Source organism: Dromiciops gliroides, chromosome 3 (assembly GCF_019393635.1).
Source record: "Dromiciops gliroides isolate mDroGli1 chromosome 3, mDroGli1.pri, whole genome shotgun sequence".
Taxonomy (NCBI): Eukaryota; Metazoa; Chordata; class Mammalia; order Microbiotheria; family Microbiotheriidae; genus Dromiciops; species Dromiciops gliroides.
In genome coordinates, this window is record NC_057863.1 from 665,074,949 (window position 1) to 665,097,007 (window position 22,059).

Consider the following 22,059-nt stretch of genomic DNA (forward strand, 5'->3'; position numbering starts at 1 on the left):
TACCATGACAACTGTAAATTAATTCTAGAAGTACTATTTTTACTAAATTTTTAAAAAAGTTAGTATTTGGGATGATTGCATATTGTATCTTATATTCTGAGTCAAAGCATATTCACATTTTTTGCAGTCATCATTATCCTCAATGAAATCCATATGAGACTTGGATTATGGGACCTTACCATTTAAGGTATTAAGTGCCTTCATTCTGAGTTACCAGGTGCCAGTTGGCCAAGGTGCCAGCCAATCACAAGAGGAATACATACAAGAGCAGACATTGAGCTGTCCCAAAAGGTAAGACAGGAAGGAGTCCAGGTACTGCACTGCCTTGGGAAAGACCAAGAGAACAACCATTGGCAAGAGTTGAGGTTGGATTCTCTTGGTTTCGTTTTCCCCTGCATAGCACTGGATGGCTGGGCTAGGCCATCTGGTTTTATGTCTGAGTTTGATGTTCCCCTCCTATTTACCTGATGCCATGGACATCTCAGTTCCCTGGATTTGATTAAGCTTGACTCAGTTTACCCTCAGTGTACTGTATCAACTGTCTATACAGCCATGAAGTTTGTCAATGCTCATTTCTCTTATTTCTCTGTTCTGTTGTAGTAACCCCCATAATTCTCAGGTGTCATGATAAATATAATGTTGGATTTGGCCTTGACATCTGCTACTAATTATATTAGGTCCTTTAATTTCTCATAATGGCATGAGGATAATTAGGCAGATGATGCAAAAAGTGATGAAACAAAGATAAAAATATTTTCTAAATTAATATCACAGTTGTCTTCTCAATTTATTCTCCCCAGTGGGGAGTGTAGTAATATAGAGTTTCAGAGAATGCTTCAATTTTTGTTTTTATTATATATTTCATGTGTAACAACTGGACAATAATTATAAAAACCTCTAAAACCTTCTGAATTTCCTTAGACACGTTTTTGAGAAGTCTCATTGTTTGATTTGGTTATTGGCAAAGCTATTTGAAGTTGTGTGAAGATCAATTTTGAGGAAATTTCCCAGCTGATTACCAGTCTCTGAAACACCTGAGGGACTTTACAAACACACTGGAAACTCTACAGCTGAGACTTGCTAGCCTTGATCATCAGCATCCACACCTGAAAGACTTTCATTCCACAACTACACCCAGAGGACATCCCAAGAGTCATCTGAGAAAAGACTAACAAAGACTGAAATGAACATTTTCCTGTTTTCCTTTTCCCCATTGTATACACTGTTTATAATGTCCACTTACTAAGGGAGTGCCCCCTTTAGCCTTTGTTAATGTGTCCCTCAATGTTTTTTCTCTCTTCATTCCCTTTACTTTGTTAGTCATAAGTATCTGTTATGTTATTGCTTCATGTAAGGAAACGATGTTTCTTCATGAAGCACAGGGTGGGAGTGTGAGAATCAGGGTGCCACCCCCTGCTGAGAAAGACATTGTGAGAACCAGGGCAATGCCCTCCTGAGGAGAAAGCATGTAACTAGTGCTGGGAAGCTGCCTGGCCTCTGGAAGTTACATCTATTCACAGAACCACACAGAGGTCATGTCAATCAATGCTGCCAGTCAGTTAGCTTGGAGCTGTGTGTAAGGACCAGCCCTCTTGAGGTCCTGCTCAGAAAGACTGGGAATGGATCCTTTTTTGGTTGCTGGGACAAGCTCCTGGCAACAGGAGGGGCAGGCAGAGTAGACAGATCTCCTAACTTTCTGAACTCCATGTGTTCTTCCTCTCTCTTATACTAACTTTTAATGTACTTTAATAAATGCTTAATGCCCAAAGGCTGGTGCTATAAGCTTCTAATTTAAGATGACCACACATTAGATTTTTAGTCATAACAGTTTGATTTTTTTATTTCTATACATTTATTTTACATTTATGTAAAGAATATATATAAATAATAATATAAATTTTCCTCTAATCACTGCTTTAGTTGAGCCCATTTTTCTACATTTTGGCTCATAGATATAATTTTCTTTGAGATAATTGTTTATATTTCTATGAATTGGTATTGGTTCTACCATTCTTTATTTTTTTATTTTATTTTTTTAATTAATAAAGTATTTTATTTCTTTCTGTTACATATAAATATAGTTCTCAACTTTTGTTTATACAAGCTTTACAATTTCAGATTTTTCTCCCTCCCTCCCCTCCCTTTCCCCTCCCCTAGACAGCAGGTAATCTGATATAGGTTATATATGTGTGTATATATATATATGTGTGTGTGTGTATGTATATATATATATATATATATATATATACACATACATACATACATACATACATACACATAATAATATTAATCCTATTTCTGCATTAGTCATGTTATAAGATAAAAAAATCAGAGCAATGATGAAAAACCTCAAAATAGAAAAAAAGAACAGCACCAAAACCAAAAGAAATAGTAAGGTTCATTTAGCATCTATACTCCACAGTTCTTTTTTTTTTTTTCTTGGATTTGGAGATACTCTTCTATCATGAGTTCCCTGGAACTCTTCTGTACCATTGCATTGGTGAGAAGAATCTAGTCCATCACAGTAGATCAACACTTAATGTTGATGATACTGTGTACAATGTTCTTCTGGTTCTGCTCATCTCACTCATCATCAGATCACCCAAGACCCTCCAGGTTTCTCTGAACTCCTCCTGCTCATCATTTCTTACAGCACAATAGTACTCCATTGTATTCATATACCACAACTTGTCCAGCCATTCCCCAGTTGATGGGCACCCCCTCAACTTCCAATTCCTTGCCACCACGTAAACAGCAACTATAAATATTTTTGTACATGTGGGTCCCTTTCCCCTTTCCATGATTTCTTTGGGAAAAAGACCCAAAAGTGGTATTGCTGGGTCAAAGGGTATGCGCAACTTTATTGTCCTTTGGACATAATTCCAAATTGCTCTCCAGAATGGTTGGATCAGTTCACAGCTCCACCAACAATGAATTAGTGTTCCAATTTTCCCACAGCTTCTCCAACATTTATTATTTTCCTATTTTGTCATTTTAGGCAATTTGATAGGTGTCAGGTGGTACCTCAGAGTTGTTTTAATTTGCATCTATCTAATCATTAGAGATTTAGAGCATTTTTTCATATGGGAATAGATAGCTTTCTTCATCAGAAAACTGCCTATAACAGTTTGATTTTAAATATAACAACTTCAACCTCTGTAATTCCAGGTAGGCCAGTGTCCACCCTAGGAGGAAAACACAAAGACAATGTCTCTCCCATTCTGAGACCCTTCTCCCTCCCCAGGCCAGTTTGCAGACAATCAAAGTGTCTTCCAAGGAGAGAGCCTGGAACCAGAGAGGATGACCCCAGGGACCCAGAGACCCTCATCCCAGGTGAGTGCAGCCCATCCACAGACCTGACCAGCATCAGCAAAGGTGGAATCCAGCAGAGCCCAGGAAGCTTTATCCTGTTACCATGTACATTGTCCTGTGCCCTGCTGTCAGCAGAGCAGACATGGTCCTCCTGCTTCTGCTCATTTCCTTCTGCCTCAGGCCACCCCAGTCTCCCCTGCTCTCTCTGAATCTCTCTCATTTGACATTTCTTAGGTTGTCAGTGAGCATTTAGACAGTGACTCCTCTGTTCCAAGCACTGTGCCAACCTACTGGGGATGCAAAGGAAGGTTCAAACCATAACAGGCCTTGCCCTCAACGTGCTCAGAGACTCCTTGGGAGATAACAGGGCAGCAGCTGGGTCCACACAAGGTCTCTACAGTATGAATGGGAGGCCCCCTCAGAGGGAAGGCCCAAGCAGTGTCAGGGTGCAGGAAAAACTCATTTTCAGAAGGTGAGGATTTTGCTGAGATGTGAAGGAAGCCAGTGTTGGGGGCCTTGTGGCCTGGGTCTAGGGGATCCTTACAGGAGAGAGCAGAGTGTACACCCCCACCTGGGGAATCCAAGAGCCACATGAGCAGCCCACCTTTTTACCTGCCCAATGACTTTTACTGGGTTTCAGCACCATAATGTTGGGAGACTTGTGACCCGGATCAGGAGGCAAGGTCACCCACAAATTGGAGGCTCAGCACAAATCTTGTAAAATGAAAAGTGATTTATTAGGAGAGAGGAACATACGACCAGGAGACAGAATCACTGTTGAAAGCCTGTCTCCCTGGGTAAGAGAAGAGCTGGTCCTTTCCATGTTTACACACAAAAGCTGTGTGCAGGGGGCAGCTAGGTGGCGCAGTGAATGAAGCACCGGCCCTGGATTCAGGAGGACCTGAGTTCAAATCCGGCCTCAGACACTTAACACTTCCTGGCTGTGTGACCCTGGGCAAGTCACTTAACCCCAATTGCCTCACTAAAAAAAAAAACAAAAAACAAAAGCTGTGTGCAAAGCAGTTAGGAGGGTGAAGACCACTGGAAGGGAAACAACTGGTAAGGAGGGCCTGGGTAGTAATAGCACTCATCCTTATCAATATATCATCTTTGTTCCTGGCAGACCAGGGTCTTTTTTTTTGGTGTTTTTTTTGTTTTGTTTTGTTTTTGTTTGTTTTTTTGCTGGGCATTGGGGGTGAAGTGACTTGCCCAGGGTCACACAGCTAGGAAGTATCAAGTGTCTGAGCTACACCATATTCTTGAGATTGGAAGTAAAGCTGCTTTTGCCTTGGGAAAGTTTAATGATTCCTTGGGATTTGGGGTCCCTCCTCCCACAACACCAGGGGGCCCAGGTGAGCAGGGAGATCAGTGCAAGCATTAGAAGCCCTTGGAAAGGCACAGAGTCAGGCAGTGGGGGGTCTTGGTCAAGGATCATCCAGGAGGCCAGTGTCCCCAGGTCAGAGAGAAGAGGACTGAGGTGCAAGAAGACTGGACAGGGTTATCTGGTGTCTGCTGTGTGCTGGGAGCCATATAAACAGGATCTCCCATGATCCTGTTGGGACATTTGTCAGGATCTTTCCTAGGACAGCGAGAACAAGGGAGCACAAGTTACAGCCAGACTATAAACTGTGGTTTAGCTATTCTCTCTATGGAGAGACGCCCTCCTTGAGTGGGTGACAGACATGTGTGTCTCAGAGTTCCACAGTTGATGGAGAGACAGTCACCCCTCCTGAGTTATATGACCTAACCTTTGGGTAGGATGGGTTAGGTCATGTTATCATAGACAGGCTTACAAAGAAGTTTTAGATAAGACTGGGTTGGGGCACAGAGATACTAAAAGGTCCAATTTTTTTTATCATAAAAGTATTTTATTTTCTAGTTACATGTAGAGAGAGTTTTCAACATGTTTTGGGGGGAGTGGGGCAATGAGGGTTAAATGATTTGCTCAGGGTCACACAACCAGTAAGTGCCAAGTGCCTGAGGCCAAATTTGAACTGGGGTCCTTCCTCCTGAATACAGGGGTGGTGCTCTATCCACTGGGCCACCCAGCTGTCCCTCAACATTTGTTTTTATAAGATTTCTAATTTTTCTCCCTCCCCAAGACAGCAAGCAGTCTGATATAGGTTATATATGTAAAATCACATTAAAAATACATCTGCATATGTTGTGAAAGAAGAATCAGAACAAAGGGGGAAAACCTCAAAAAAGAAAAAAGGAAGATAATATGGTTCCATCTGCATCTAGGTTTCACTGTTCTTTATTCTGGATGTGGAGAGCATTTTCCATCCTGGGACCTTTGGCGTTATCTTGGACCATTGTGTTGCTGAGAAAAATCAAATCTCTCAGAGTCGATCATCACACAATGTTGTTGATACTATGTATGCAATGTCCTCCTGGTTCTGCTCGTTTCACTCAGAGTCAGTTCCTGTAAGCTTTTCTAGGTTTTCCTGAAATGCATCTGCTCCTTTCTTACAGCACAATATCATTCCATTCCACTGACGTATCACAGCTTATTAACCATTCCCCAATTGATGGGCATCCCGTTTTTTTTGCAGGGGATTGAGGGTTTAGTGACTTGCCCAGGTTCAAACTGCTACTAAGTGTCAAGTATCTGAGGCCAGATTTGAAATCAGGTCTTCCTGTATTCAGGGCCGGTGCTTTATCCACGGCGCCACCTAGCTGCCCCTATGGCTGATCTCTTGTCTGTTCTTCATCATTCTGCTTCTTCCCTGTTTGTCTTGACTCTTGGTGTCAAATGTTCTAACGTTTTAGGGTTCTGTTGTGATCATTTCTTTTTCACAAATAAACTGTCAATATCTTATGAATAAGCTTGATCTCCAACCATAGTCAATAAAAATTCTATGGAAAATGTAATTTTTATTATAAGTGAATGAGTTCTCCTTTCCCCATCATAGTTACTCTTATTTTTATGTAACTAAATATTAAAATCAATGAATATATTCCTTTAACTAGTGAAAGCAATTATAAAGCAAAGACATGAAATTGGTTTTGGTTATGACACATCATACCTGGTGTTACCCCAAGCCCTTACTATTCCAATACATAACTTTTCCTCACTTTGCTGGAAAGTGATTCTCATAACTCTTACTTCAGGGCAGATTGTAAGCAATATTTCTTTCTTTGTTTTCTCCTTAGTGATGACTAAAAATATTTTTTCTCCCCAGAGTATACAATATTTGCCAACTTCTCATAAATTCTTTATAAAATTTCCTTAGCATATCCCTTATGACATGTAACATATCCCTTGTGTTGAGGAGGAATTTCATATTACCTTGCTTTCTTCTCCCTAGGCTCTGATACTTCACTCCCAGAACCCATAACTTCTCCCTGAGCCTATGGGGAGAAACATTCCATAGTAAGAACTTTATTCAACTTTTATCATTCTAACATGGTTCTCACTTCAATATAAAATGCTTTCCTCAATATTCCATTGGGCTCTTATTGGATGTGGTTTCAAGTGTTGTTGCTGCCTCTCATAAATATATTGAGTTTTGGGCAAATCCCTTCTGTGCTTCAGTTTCTTCCTCTAAGTTGATGAGGGTTGGATTAGGTGAATTCTGAAGTCTTTTTCAGCTCTAAATCATGTGACCTTTGGTGGTTTAGGAGTTGGTGACATTCAAGGATGTGGCTGTGGATTTCACCCAGGAGGAGTGGCGCCTCTTGGACCATTCTCAGAGAGAGCTGTACAAGGAGGTCATGCTGGAGAATGTCCAGACCCTGCTCTCTGTGGGTAAGACCTTTGCCCCTGGTGACTCTGAGCTGCTGACATGGTAGCTCCCTGCTCCTCATCCTGCCAGGCCTAGCAAGTTTATCCTGATTCTTCCTTCTTTGTTCCCACAAATTCCAGTCCAGATGTTAGGAAAGGAAGGGAATGGAATAAGCATTTACATATACCTGCTTTATATCCAGCACTGGGCAAAGTGTATTGTCCTTATTGTCATTTGATCTTTGCAACATCCCTATGAGTTTGGTAGTATTATCATCCCCATTTCATAGTTGAGGTAACAGGCAAACAGGTTACACAACTTGTCCAGGGGGAAACAGCTCCCATGTGTCTGACACTGGTTTGAAATGGTCTTAGTGACTCTAGGCCCTGGGCTGTTACCACTGCACTACCACAGCCTCCAATTTCTAGATAATCGAAGCTAGGCAGTGTTCCCATCCTTCTAGGGAAGAGGTAAATAAAGGGGATGTTTTCTGATACCAAATGGCCTGTGTGAGATTTAAAATTGGATATTAGATCATAAATCTCCCCTACTTAACCCTTCCCTTAATTCATCTCCCAGACTAGTAAATGGAAGAAGCTTCTGGTTTTCTAGATAGAGCCTTTATTGTATATAAGGTGTTGTTGATTAGAAGGATAGGAAAACAGAAATACAGTACAAATCGTCTTAAATCTAGGCTGTCTATATTCCTTATAAAAACTCACCAAACCGATTTAGGCCACCTTTGGAGTGAGTCAGACCGTCTGTGCCGCGCCGCCCGGAGTCCCGCCAAGCCGGCAAAAAAAAGGCTACTCCCGTTCTCTCCACCCCGGAAGTCAAAAAAAACCCGGCAGGCAGTCTGACATGCGCAGCAGGCGCACTGTACCTGGCAGGCAGTCTGACATGCGCAGCAGGCGGACTGTACCCGGCAGGCAGTCTGACATGCGCAGCAGGCAGACTGTTCATCTCCTCCCCAAAAGGGTGGTCCTTGAAAAACTGGCGTCTTTCACTTATCCTAACCGACTGTTAAAAACTTTCATATTTTACCACACCTGTGTGACCTCAGCCTGCCTCCAAAGAGCCCAGCAATCAATACCTTGGGAACTATCCTTGAGACATCCTGGGAACCATCCTGTCATCTCTGCTAGCATGTCTTCATTCCCTAAGGAGGACTGAAGTGTACATTTCTCTCTGTCCTCATCCCTTCCTTATTTTATATTCACAGGACTTCCAGTTTCTAGAGAAGATTTGAGCTCTCCTTTCCAGGGAGGGGAATCACCAGGGATGGTAGAGCACAAAGGTCCGAGGAACTCCTGTCCAGGTGAGTGACATAAAAGCAGGTGTATGAGGGCTCTTATCATAAGAGGTCTCCTAAGTGTTGTGGTGCAGGGAGTGCTAGACTTGTGGGCAGGAAGGTCTTAGTTGGAATTGATTTTTAGATACGTTTCAGCTGTGGGATCCTGTGCAAGTAACTGACCTTTAGAGCCCCAATTTCCTCATACAGGGGAGCAAGTCAAACTCCTGGGCCTTTCAGTTTCCTTTGTGGCATTTAAAATGATATGGGAGTGACCTGTTTCTGGCCCAAGTTGTAGGGAAACTTAGCTGGGGTTTCTAATGTATTGGTACTTAGAAATTAGAAGTTATACCACCAGTTTGGGCATTAAGCATTTATTAAAGCATATTAAATATTACCTAAGACCCCCATACTTCATCCTACCTAATGAGATTCTTTTTGTTTTTTGTGGTGCAGGAATTGGGGTTAAATGACTTGCCTAGGGTCACACAGCTATTTAAGTGTCTGAGCCAGGATTTGAACTCAGGTCCTCCTGAATCTAGGGCCAGTGCTCTATCCACTGTGCCACCTAGCTGTGTTTGTCATGCCGGGGTGGGAGTAGGGATAAGCTCCCACTCTCTATAAAATGCTCCAATAGCATGCGTCTCAAATAGCCTCTGACAACTGAAGCCAAACTCCTGGCCTTCTCATGGCGGAACTGTTTCCACTAACAGGAGAAGTGGTGAAGGCGAGTCACTGGCACCTTAAAATCATTCGCTTTGGGCCGGTGGAACTCCTTAGCCTTGGCAGGCAAGCTGCCTAGGGGAAGGAAACCCTGATTGGTAACCTCTGCTGCCTTGCGGTTATACCCATATATGGGAAAGGCTTCGGGAGTTAACCCCGAGGAAAATCAGGAGTCAGAGTCCCTTAGGCAGTTGGATGTTGGACATCACATCCCTCTGGCAACTCCTGCGGTGGTACTGGTGCCAAACTGCACTGGCTCTACCTCTCCTTTGGATCCACCAATGTCACGGAGAGGGAAAACCTGCTGTATGGGCAACAGCGTATTTTCCATATTGACCTGCCCAGGCCAGCGCCCCGGAGAGGACACTCCAGCTCCTCCTCCTCATGTGGTAGATACAACACGGGAGGTGGCAGTTACCAGTTATAAGTCACTCAGGAGCTGCAGCTCCCATATTGGACTGCACAGACACACTGTGGCCTGTGGCTCTTCAGGACGATGATCCATGGTCGTCTGCGACTGGTGGAGGCCTACTACTATTAAATATTAGTAAAGATAGAGCACATGACCCTAAAAGTTCAGAGGGGAGAGCGACAGTGGGCCTTGTGGCTGCTCCTTCAGAGTCCCAAGGCCAAGAGGGAGAGTCTGCGAGTGTAAGCTCCTCGAGGTCAGGGGGAGAGGCAGCCCTTACATAGTGCTTCAATCTAATTGGCCAGCACCATCCAAATCTCCTGGTTCATTGGACTTGGGGGTGGTCTGGAGCAGTATGTGCTAAAGTCGGAGCCCAAAGGACAGGCCCTCTGGGGGCCAAGGCTTCTCAGGTAGGTGCGGATTTAACTTCCATTTTCTATATTCACAGTCCAAGGTCCAACGACATTTCCTTTGAAATTCTCCTGACTCTGGGGTGGCCTTAAGAAAGGGCAGGCAAGGCTCTCTGGGTCCCCTATGACCCCATTATTTGCTCACATCTTGTAGTTATAAAATTTTGATGGTGTAAGAAGTCATCATTTTGAACTTGGGGCATCAAACTCTCCTGAAAGCCTCTCAAATGGGCTGAGGGTATCCATTCTGGATTTCTTCCTAGTATTTTTTCCTGTCAATAAACATTTATTAAGCACCTACTATGTTCCAGACACTGCTAAACACTAGGAACACAAAGAATGGCAAATGATAAGCCTTGATCAAAGAGTTCAGTCTAATGGGGAACACAACATGTAAACAAGTGTGATATTTAAAATCTTAATTGTGGTCACCAAAAATTAAAAGACTTCAGTACCAGTCTTTGGGCATTAAACATTTATTAAAGCATACAGATATTTACAAAGAGTTCAGAATGTTATGAAAAAGAAGTCCTACCTAGCCTAGAGTTCCAGCTTGGTTGGGTTCTTCCTGAAGTCCTCTTCCACAAGCCTGCTTTAATCAGGAACCCCTTCTCAAGCTGACTGTGGAAGCTTTTTTATGGTTCTGGAACAGAGGAGGTCCTTACACACTGCTTCAAGGTGATTGGTTGGTGTCCTCCAAATCCATTGGCTTTGAAGGTGTTCTCAAGTTGAGTTCACAGTCTAGTTTCTGAGGGATAGCCAAGTGTGATTACAATCCAATTAACTTGAAGTAGGCTTAATCAGCAGTCAGTCACTCTCACTTGATTCAATCAGTCTTGATTAATCTCCAGGTGGGTCTTTGAGTTTCTGCTAAATCCCATTATTTCATCACACAAGGATCTACCAACCCAGTGTATTCAGGATAAATTGGAGCTAAGCAAGACAGGGAAATCCCTATAGGTGAGGAAGACAGGAACAGACTTACTGTAAAAGCAAGAATTTTAGGTTGTACTTTAGGGAAGCCAGAGCAAGCATGAGTGTGTAATTTAAAATTCTAAATGTAGGTTCTAATCTGTTCCCCATTTGGCGGGGGGTGGGGGGGGTGGAACTGACTAAAATCACTGATAAACGATTTTAGGTTTTCTTAAGTAAAAGAAAGAGAAAGACTGAGAACAGATTTCCTATACCCTGGTGATCCTAAACTCCCTAAGCTCCCACTTCTGAAGTCAACTGCCACCATGCCAAAAAGCTGGAGCTCTCTCTGCTTCCCCCAAGCGGGTTGCCTGCCAAGGCTGACGAGCCCCACCTGCCCGAAGCGACTGATTTTAAGGCGCCAGTGACCCGCCTTCGCCCCTTCTCCTGTTAGTGGAAACAGTTCTGCCAAGAGAAGGCCAAGAGTTGGGCTTTGGTTGTCAGAGAGAATATGAGAGGCACGCTATTGGAGCATTTTATAGAGAGTGGGAGCTTATCCCCACTCCCATCCCAGCATGGTAAACCTTTGGAACCAATATAATCAATGAGTATACTGTAATATGTAGCTATTCTTTTCCACTGATACTACTACTCTGTTTCTTTGCCAGTACCAGATTATTTTGCATTAAATAATTTTTAGCTAAAACCCCTTGAACTTCAACATCATGAACCTCCAAAGAGTTCTTGTACCACTAAATGGGATGCAGTATGAGAGGACTATTAGAAAATTCTGCTTTTACCTTCCCAATAGAAAGATGTTGGATCAAGATATAATTTGAAATATAATATAGATAATGAATTAGAATGAATATTTAGTATATGAGCATGAAGTGGTATGATATCTTTGTGTCAGAAAAGAAAATAAGAAAAGTTGCATATAATACTGAAAATAGTTAAAAGATGTTTTTTTAAAAAGTAAATGTATTTCTGAACATATGAAATTTACCAAGAATCATCGTGTTATAGGACATGCAACTCTATCACTACAAAATAGTAGGAAGGTTAGTTGAAGATTCACAAAATTATAAACAATGGGCATTTAAAGAAAGGATAGAAATTGTAATGGATAGGGGGCAGTAAGGTGGCACAGTGGATAGAGCACCAGACCTGGAGTCACGGGGACCTGAGTTCAAATGCAGCCTCAGACACTTGACACTTACTAGCTGTGTGACCCTGGGAAAGTCACTTAACCCTCATTGCACCACACACACACAAAAACAAAACCAAGAAGAAAGAAAAAATAAATTGTAATATATAGTAATTTGAACAGAGCATCCCCAGTGACACAGTTTGATTTCTAGTGTCAGTTGCACATACACTGAAAATGTCACTCAAACATTTTGAGCTCATGGTTCAAAGCTGTAAAAGGGAAAAAGAATGCCAGGCTTGCCAGTGTGACTGGCTTGTTCTGAGGATTCGATGTTATTCTATGTTACGCTCTTCCTAAAATAAGGCATCTTGGGGATAGAGTGAAGACGTCAGAAAGAAGCCAGGATGTTGCCTTAAGTCCCCCCAGTTTCCCTCAGAAACAACATTAATTAAGTCAAGCCTCCAAAACATCTTGGATGGAAAGAATCTATGAAAAGATGGAGTGAAATCATTTCTCCTCCTAAAATAACTTAGAAGGACTTCAGGGAAGTCAGGCATAGGCAGTGTCTGAGCAGGAGGATTTTTAGCCGCAGCCAAGCAACCAAGGCTCAACAATCCTGGCTCAGCAGCCTGGGGCACCACAGAACTCCAGCCCCAGCACAGTGGACCCACCGCCAGTCATGGAAATCCAGCACAATTGTGGCTAGGGTGGGTCATCCTAGAACAGAAGAAAAACTGCCAGCCCTAGAAGCCCCAGTGCAGAAAGCCAGTGACCACTATTCCAAATAGCATGGGACAGGGCCTGCCATCCCCCAAGTGCATAGCTCCATTTTGTAAAAAGTGAGTCAAAAAATCCAAAAAGAACACTGATTGTAGAAATCTCCTATGGCAAAAGGAAAGATCAAAACCCCAAATCAGAAGAGGATAACAGTGTCAACATGCTGACATGTGAAGCCTCAAAGGGAAAGGGAAATTGGTCTCAAGACCAAAAAAGTCCTCCTGGAAAATCCCAAAGAGGAATTTAAAAATTATAAGAGATGAAGAAGCAAAATTGGAAATGCAAATGAGTTATGCAGGGGAATTACAAAAAAAGAGGCAACTGCTTGGATAATGAAGCACAACAATTGTATGAAGAAAACAATTCCTTCAAAAGCAGAAATGACCAAAGGTAAAAGGAGGTACAAAAACTAACTGAAGAATATAATTTCTTAAAAATTAGACTTTAGTCTTCCAGTTTTCCCAGCAGTTTTTGTCAAATACTGAATTCCTATCCCAGAAGCTGGAGTCTTTGGGTTTATCAAACACTACATTACTAGTGTCATTTACTACTGTGTCTCCTGTCCCTAGCGTATTCCATTGATCCTCCACTCTATTTCTTAGCCAGTAGCAGATAGTTTTGATGACTGCTGCTTTATAGTAAAGCTCCAGGTTTCATACAGCTAACCCACCTTCCTGTGCATTTTTTTTCATTTCCCTTGATATTCTTGACTTTTTGTTTTTCCAGATGAATTTTTTTATTATTTTTTTCTAGCTCTATAAAATAATTTTAGGTAGTCTGATTGGTATGGCACTGAATAAGTAAATTAATTTAGGTAGAATTGTCATTTATACTATATTAGCTCTGCCTATCCATGAGCACATGATATTTTTCCAATTATTTAGATCTGATTTGATTTGTGTGAAAAGTGTTTGGTAATTGTGTTCATATAGTTCCTGGGTTTGTCATAGGTAAAATAGGAGAGGAAGGAATAGTCTCCCTTTCAGATCTTTGGAAAGGAGAACAGTTTATGACCAAACAAGAGATAGAAAATATTATGAAATGCAAAATGGATGATTTGATTACATTAAGTTAAAAAGGTTTTGTACAAACAGAAGCAATGCATCCAAAATTAGAAGAGAGCCAGAAAGCTGGGAAACAATTTTTATGGCCAGTACTTCTGATAAAGGTCTCATTTCTAAAATATATAGGGAACTCAATCAAATTTATATGAATCTAAGTCATTCCTCAATTGAGAAATGGTCAAAGGATATGAACAGGCAGTTTTCTGATGAAGAAATCAAAGCTATCTATTCCCATATGAAAAAACACTCAAAATCATTATGGATTAGAGAGATGCAAATTAAAACAACTCTGAGGTACCACCTGACACCTATCAGATTGGCTAAAATGACAAAAAAGGAAAATAATTTCGGAGAAGCTGTGGGAAAATTGGAACATTAATGCATTGTTGGAGGAGCTGTGAACTGATCCAACCATTCTGGAGAGCAATCTGGAATTATGCCCAAAGGGTGATAAAGCTGTGGATACCCTTTGACCCAGCAATACCACTTTTGGGTCTTTTTCCCAAAGAGATCATGGAAAAGGGAAAAGGACCCACATGTACAAAAATATTTATTGCTGTTCTTTTTGTGGTGGCAAGGAATTGTAAACTGAGGGGTTGCCCATCAATTGGGGAATGGCTGAACAAGTTGAGGTATATGACTGCAATGGAATTCTATTGTGCTGTAAGAAACAGTGAGCAGGGAGAGTTCAGAGAAACCTGGAAGGACTTGCATGAATTGATGATGAGTGAGATGAGCAGAACCAGAAGAACATTGTACACAGAATCATCAACATGGTGTGTTGATCTACTGTGATGGACTAGATTCTTCTTACTAATACAGAAGAGTTCCAGGGAACTCATGATGGAAGGGAATCTCCAAATCCAGGAAAAAAAGAACTGTGGAGTATAGGTGCTGATTGAACCATACTATTTCTTTTGTTTTTGCTTCTGTTGTTTTTCTATTTTGAGGTTTTTCCTCATTGCTCTGATTCTTCTCTTATAACGTGACTAATGCAGAAATATGTTTAATGTTTGTGAGATTTAAAATTGGATATTAGATCATAAATCTCCCCTACTTAACCCTTCCCTTAATTTATCTCCCAGACTAGTAAATGGAAGAAGCTTCTGGTTTTCTAGATAGAGCCTTTATTGTATATAAGGTGTTGTTGATTAGAAGGATAGGAAAATAGAAATACAGTACAAATCGTCTTAAATCTAGGCTTAGTCTATATTCCTTATAAAAACTCACCAAACCGATTTAGGCCACCTTTGGAGTGAGTCAGACCGTCTGTGCTGCGCCGCCAGGAGTCCCGCCAAGCCGGCAAAAAAGGCTACTCCCGTTCTCTCCACCCCGGAAGTCAAAAAACCCGGCAGGCAGTCTGACATGCGCAGCAGGCGGACTGTTCATCTCCTCCCCAAAAGGGTGGTCCTTGAAAAACTGGCGTCTTTCAGTTATCCTAACTGACTGTTAAAAACTTTCATATTTTACCACATGTTATTATGTATATATATAACCTATATCAGATTACCTGCTGTCTAGGGGAGGGGGGAGGGAGGCAGAAAAATCTGAAATTGGAAAGCTTGTATAAACAAATCTTGAGAACTATCTTTACATGTAACTGGAAAAAAAATAAAATACTTTTATCAGAAAAAAATTAGACTTAGTAAGTGGAAGGACTCAGTGAGACATCAAGAATCAGTCAAATAAAATCAAATGTATGAAAAAATAGAAGTAAATGTAAAATAACTCATTGGAAAAACAACTGACCTGGAAAATAGATCTAGGAGAGATAATTTAAGAATTCTTGGATAACCTGAAAGCCATGATTAGAAAAAGAGCCTGCACATCATTTTTAAAGACATTATCAAGGAAAACTACCATGATAACCTAGAACCAGAGGGTAAAATCTTCTTTGAAAGAATCACCTGATAAACTCCTGAGATTTGAAAATGAAAACGCCAAGGAATATCTTAGTCAAATTCCAGAGCTATCAAGTCAAGTAGAAAATACTGCGGTCAGCCAGAATGAAACAATTGAAATACCACTTAGCTATAGTCAGTATTACCATGGACTTAAGAGCTTTTACATTAATGAATCAAAGGGAAACATGGGTGAAGTTGTCCTAATAAATTCCTTTGATAACATAAACATGGTGCTGATTCCTAAATGAAGAAGAGCCAAAACAGGAAATTGTAGAGCAGTTTCACCATTGGATATTAATGCAAAATTATAAAATAAAATACTAGCAAAGAGATTACAGAACTATGTCATGAGGATCACACACCATAAACAGGTAGCATTTATATCAGAAATGCATGGCTGTTTCAATTTTAGGAAAATGATTAGCATAGTTGCTCATATATATAAGAAACACAACAAAAAGCATATGATTATATCAATAGGTACAGAAAAAAGTAATTTATCTAAAACTTTAAAAAAGCATTATCCACAAAGGGGATCAGCTAAACATGATGCCAATAAGATCAGGAGTGAAACAATTATGCCCATGATCACCCCTCTTATCCAATATCACATTAGAAATGTTAGCTTTAACAATAAGAGAAAAAAATTGAAGGAATTAGTTTAGGCAATGTAGAAACAAATATATCACTCTTTTCAGATGATATGATAATGTACTTAGGGAATCAACTAAAAATGCTACTTGAAAAAAAAAGAACTTTAGCAAAATCACAGGATATAAAATAAACCTCAATAAATCATTTCTATATAGTGGTAAGAGAGGTCAACAGTAAGAGAAAGATAGATTCTGTTTGAAATAAGACAAAATAAAATACTTGGATATCTACTTGCCAATAAGACAAACCCAGGGGCTATATGAACACAATTGTAAAACACTTGTAATTGTTTAGAAATAAAGTCAGTTATAACAATTTCTCATGAGTAGGCTGAGCTAATATAATAAAAACGACAATTCTCCCCAAATTAATTTACTATTCAATGCCATACCAATCATCCCACTCTGTTGTCTGCTTCTGTTTTTGTTTGTTTGTTTGTTTTTTGCAGGGCAATGAGGGTTAACTGACTTGCCCAGGGTCACACAGCTAGTGTCAAGTGTCTGAGGCCAGATTTGAACTCAGGTCCTCCTAAATCCAGGGCCAGTGCTTTATCCACTGTGCCACCTAGCTGCCCTGCGTCTGTTTTTTATGTCTTTATAAGTGACTTGCCCAGGGTCACACAGGTGACTTATTCCCTGTCAGGTGTCTGAGGACAGATTTGAACTCAGGTCCTCCTGAATCCAAGGCTGGTGCTTTATCCACTGTGCCACCTAGCTGCCCCCTCTGCTTCTGTTTTATAGGACAGTTCATCCCATTCACATACACAGTTATGATTCCTAACTGTGTATTTACCTGCGTCCTATTTTTTCCCTTGTTTGTATTTTTCTCTTTCCTTTTCCCCTGTCCCTTCTCACTAGTGTTTTGTTTCTAGCCACCTCAGTCTACTCTTCCTTCTATCAACCCCACCTCCCTTTTATCCTTTCCCCTCCTAGTTTTACCTTCCTTTCTATCAGCACCCCACCCTTTTCTTTTCCCCATTCCCCTCTTCCCTAAAGGGTAAGAAAATTCTATACCTTACTGAGTGTGTATGTTATTCCCTCTTTGAGCCCAGTCAGATGAGAGTCAGGTCAAAATAATACTTAACCCTCCCCTTTCCCCCTCTATTATAAATAGGTCTTTTGTGCTTCTTCATGTGATGGGATTTACCTCATTCTGCCTTCCCTTTGCTTTTCTCCCCTTATAATAATTTTTGTTATTCCTTAAGTTTTTTTTTTTAATAACCTTACATCAGAATCAACTCAAGACTCCTCCTATCTGCCTTAATATTCAGTTTTCAAGAGTTAGAGATGTCTTCTTCCCTTGTAGGGATGCAAACATTTTAACATTAGTGAGTAACATTTTTACCCCCTTTTTATCTTTTCATGTATCTCTTGAGTCTTGTATTTTTAGATTGAATTATCTGTTGAGTTCTAGGCTTTTCTTTTGAAAAGATTTAATGTCCACTATTTCACTGAATTTCCATCTTTTCTCCTGAAAGATTATGTTTAATTTTCCTGGGTAGTCCTTTCTTTCTTTCTTTCTTTCTTTCTTTCTTTCTTTCTTTCTTTCTTTCTTTCTTTCTTTCTTTCTTTTGTGGGACAATGAGGGTTAAGTGACTTGCCCAGGGTCACATAGCTACTAAGTGTCAAGTGTCTGAGGCCAAATTTGAACTCAGGTCCTCCTGAATCCAGGGCCGGTGCTCTATACACTGCACCACATAACCGCCCCCCATTTTTTTTTGGTAATCCCTGTTCCATTGCCTTCCAAAATATCATATCCCCAGCCCTCTAATCATTTGATATAGAAGCTGCCAGATCCTGTGTAATTCTGATTGATCCTTAATATTGAAATGGTTTCTTTATGACTGCTTGCAGTATTTTCTCCTTTACTTTCTAATTCTGGAATTTGACTACAATATTGGCATTTTCCTTTTGGGATGTCTTTCAGGAGGTGATCAGTGACTTCTTTCAATGAGGACATTTGCCTCTGGTTCTAAGACATTGGGGCGGTTCTCCTTGATAATGTCCAAATATGCTGTCTAGGCACTTTTTTTGGTCATGTTCCTCAGGTAGTCTCATTATTCTTAAGTTGTCCCTCCTGGATATATTTTTCAGGTTTGTTGTTTTTCTGAAAAGCTATTTTCTGTTTCCTTCTACTTTTATATTCTTTTCATTTTGCTTTACTTCTTCCTCTTGTCTCATTCAGTCACTAGGTCCCTATGCCTAATTCTGATTCTTAGGGAATTATTTTACCCAGTCAGCTTTTGCATCTTCTCCATTTGTCCTATTGTATTTTGTAAGGCATTATTTTCTTTTTCCATGTTATTGACTTTCTCTTGCATAACTCTCATTTCTTTTCTCAATTTTTCTTCTGTCTCTCATTTGGTTTATAAAACCCTTTTTGAGCTCTTCCAAGAGGGTTTTTTGGTATCAGAACCAATTCTCCTTATCATTTAGATTTCACCTGTAGGTGATTTATCATTGTTGTGCTCCTGAGTTTGTTTTCATCCTTCCTGTCACTATGGTAATTCTCAGTGGTGAGGGTTCTTTTCTATTTGGTATTCATATTTTATCTTCTTTTGTGCCCTTCAAGGTGGAGTTCTGCTCTTGGGGTACAGCATGCACTGTCTCAAGCTTCTTTTGCTGGGGCCAGGGGCCCAGTCATTAGCTTTTTGCTCTGAGGTCTCAGCTCCTTGCAGCCTCCTCACTGCACTGGAGTGGCCCAGCCCCGTTGGTCCTGTTGGGTAGCAGATACCCCAGCTGGCACATTACCTTCTGCATTGAAGCCAGGGGCCTCACAACTGGCCTGTTGTGCTACTGCCTTGCTAAGCTTGGACTGGGGGCCCTCAGCTGCTGATCTGTGCTGAGGGTAATAGCCCTTTGGTGACTTACCCAGACACCCTCTGAGCTGACTTGTCCTCCCCTTTGACCCTGGTGACACAGACCTTTCCTGAAGATCTTCTAGGTTATCTTAAGTTGAAAGATTGTGCCACTCTATTTTTTTTGCAGGTTTTACAGCTCCAGAATATGTTGAGAGGCATATTTTAAACATTGTTTCTGAGGAAAATTGGGAGAGCTCAGGCAGCTTGCTGGTTTCATTCCCCAATCTTGGCTCCTTATCTATTTTTTTTTTTAATTTAGTGCATGTCATGGGGCAAGTCACGCAATTCCAGTTGCCTTATATGTATCCTGAGCCATGTCCAGTGGTGCTGATATATAACTTGCCACTGGACCCATGAGATCACCCTGATGTCATGGTCCTCTTTTAGAATGAAGGACAAAGAACGACCTTCCCTTAATCTCTGATTGGGCATCACCTCAGACAAACTGAGACCTGAGAAAGACCTTAATTGAAAAGGCAAAGGTCACTCACTGCATTTGGGGCCATCTCCAGTTCTCCTGATAAACGTCTAGCCACTGGACCCAGATTGGTTTGGAGGAGAGAGTGAGGTTGGTGACTTTGCCCAGTGTTTCCTCATTCAAATCCAGTTCATTGTAAGTTGTGATAGCACCTCCTTAATATCTTGGTCCTCTTCAAGAAGGAAGGATGAATAATAACAAAATAGCCAAAAATAATTGTTTTATAGAGATAGAAGAAATATAAAATTTGTCTGGAAGAACAAAAGGACAAGATTATGAAGAGAACTAATAAAGAAATGCAAAGGAAGGTGGCCTAGCCATACCCAATGTAAAATACTATGATAAAGCAGCAGTCATCAAATCTCTGTCATAATTGCTAAGAACTGGAGTACAAGATCAGTGGAATAGGTTAGGTTCACCAAATGGAGGAATAAAGGACTATAGTATACAGTTTGAGAAACCAAAAGAGCATGGCTTCTAGTATAACATATCCCTATTTGGCAACAAATGCTTTTTAACATGGAAATTGTCTTGCAGAAATTAGACATAGACACACATCTCACACCTTATACCAAGATACAGTAAAAATGAGTACATGATTTAGATATAAAGGGTGGTACCACCAGAAAATTAAGAAAGCAGAGATTAGTCTGTCAGATTTGTGGACAGGAAGATTTTATGCCCAAACAAGCAGTAGAGAACATCATGACATACAAAGTGAATCATTTTGCTTACATTAAGGGAAAAAATGCTTGCAGAAGCAAAATCAATGTAACCAAGATTAGAAGGAAAGCAGAAAGATGGGGAACAATTTTTTATAACAAGTGTTTCTGAAAAAGGCCTTATGTCTCAAATATAAAGAGAACTTAACCAAATTTATAAGGACACAAGCCATTCCTCTATTGATAAATGGCCAATGAATGTGAACAGGCAGTTTTCAAGGTCAGGAATCAAAGTTACATGTATTCATATGAAGAAGTGCTTTAACTCACTTTTGAGTAGAGAGGTGAAAATTAAAAGAACCACCTGACACCTCTTAGATTGGCTAGTATAACAGAAATGGAAAATGATAAGTGTTGGAGATGTGGGAAAATTGGAACACTAATGAATTGTTGCTGGAGTTGTGAACTGATCCAAACCCTGTCCAGAGCAATTTGTAACTATACCCAAAGGGCAATAAATCTGTGCCTAGTCTTTGACCCAGCCATACTAAGTCCCTATGCCATAGGGATCATGAAAAAGAGACCTACATGTACAAAAACATTTGTAGCTGCTTTTCTTGCAGTTCCAAATAATTGGAAATGGAAGAAATGGCCATGGATTGGGGAATGGCTGAACCAGTTGTGGTATATGAATGTAATGGAATACTGTTGTGTTAAAAGAAATAATAAACAGGCAGATTTAGAAAAACCTGGAAAGACTTAGGTGGGCTAAAGCTGAGTGAAGTGAGCAGAACCAGGAGAACGCTGTACATAGTAACAGCACCATTGTGGGATGATCAACTGTGAAAAACTTAGCTCTTCTCAGCAATACTATGTTCCAAGACAACTCCAAAGGACTCATCATGGTAAATGCTGTCCACATCAAGGGAAAAGAACTGTGGACTCTGCATGCACATTGAACCATCCTATTTTTACTTTTTTTTGGTCTGTTTTGGTATTCCCTTTTGTTGTGATTGTTTTTTTGTGTGTTTTTTTTACAAGACTAATGTAATGTTTAATGTGATTGTACATATATAACATATCACATTACTTTTTATATTTGGGAGGAAGGAGGGAAGAGGGATGAAGAAAACTTTGGAATTCAAAATCTTATAAAAACAAATTTAAAAAGTCTTTACATGTAACTGGAAAAAATAAACTATTAAGATTGGTCCAAAATTTTATGTATATGTATATGTATATATGAATATAGCTTTTTTTTAAGGTTCCAAATAATTGGAAACTCAGGCAATGCCCATCAGTTGGGGAATGGCTGAACAAGCTGTGGTATAGGAATGTAATGAAATAATAATGTGCCAAGTGAAATCATGGGCAGACATTTCAGAAAAACCTGGAAAGACTTAGATGAACTGATACTGAGTGAAATGAGCAAAACCAGAACATTGTACACCATAACAGCAATATTGTGCAATGATCATCTATGAAAGACTTAGCTCTTCTCACTAATACAATGATCCAAGACAATTTCAAGGATTCATGATGGAAAAGGCTATCCACATAAAGAGGAAAAATGATGGCTTCTGAAAGAAGATTGAGGCATGCTATTATTTTTTTTTGCAAGACAGGGTTAAGTGACTTGCCCAGGGTCACACAGGAAGTAAGTCAAGTGTCTGGTCCTCTTGAATCCAGGGTCAGTGCTTTATCCACTGTGCCACCTCATTGCCC

General features: G+C 40.4%; 1 protein-coding gene across 3 annotated transcripts in view; it reads left to right on the plus strand.

The window, feature by feature from the left end:
• The window catches only part of LOC122751837 (zinc finger protein 665-like), a 34,039-nt gene that overhangs the window by 7,345 nt on the left and 4,635 nt on the right, over positions 1 to 22,059 (plus strand). Inside the window, exons 2-5 of one of the 3 annotated variants that reach the window (XM_043999023.1) lie at positions 3,169 to 3,333; positions 6,624 to 6,688; positions 6,937 to 7,063; positions 8,263 to 8,358. In XM_043999023.1, the coding sequence (XP_043854958.1) occupies positions 7,030 to 7,063; positions 8,263 to 8,358 (130 nt within the window). In that variant the 5' untranslated portion in view covers positions 3,169 to 3,333; positions 6,624 to 6,688; positions 6,937 to 7,029. The remainder of the gene's footprint in view (positions 1 to 3,168; positions 3,334 to 6,623; positions 6,689 to 6,936; positions 7,064 to 8,262; positions 8,359 to 22,059) is intronic. The other 2 variants (XM_043999021.1, XM_043999022.1) reach the window with 2 other exon arrangements.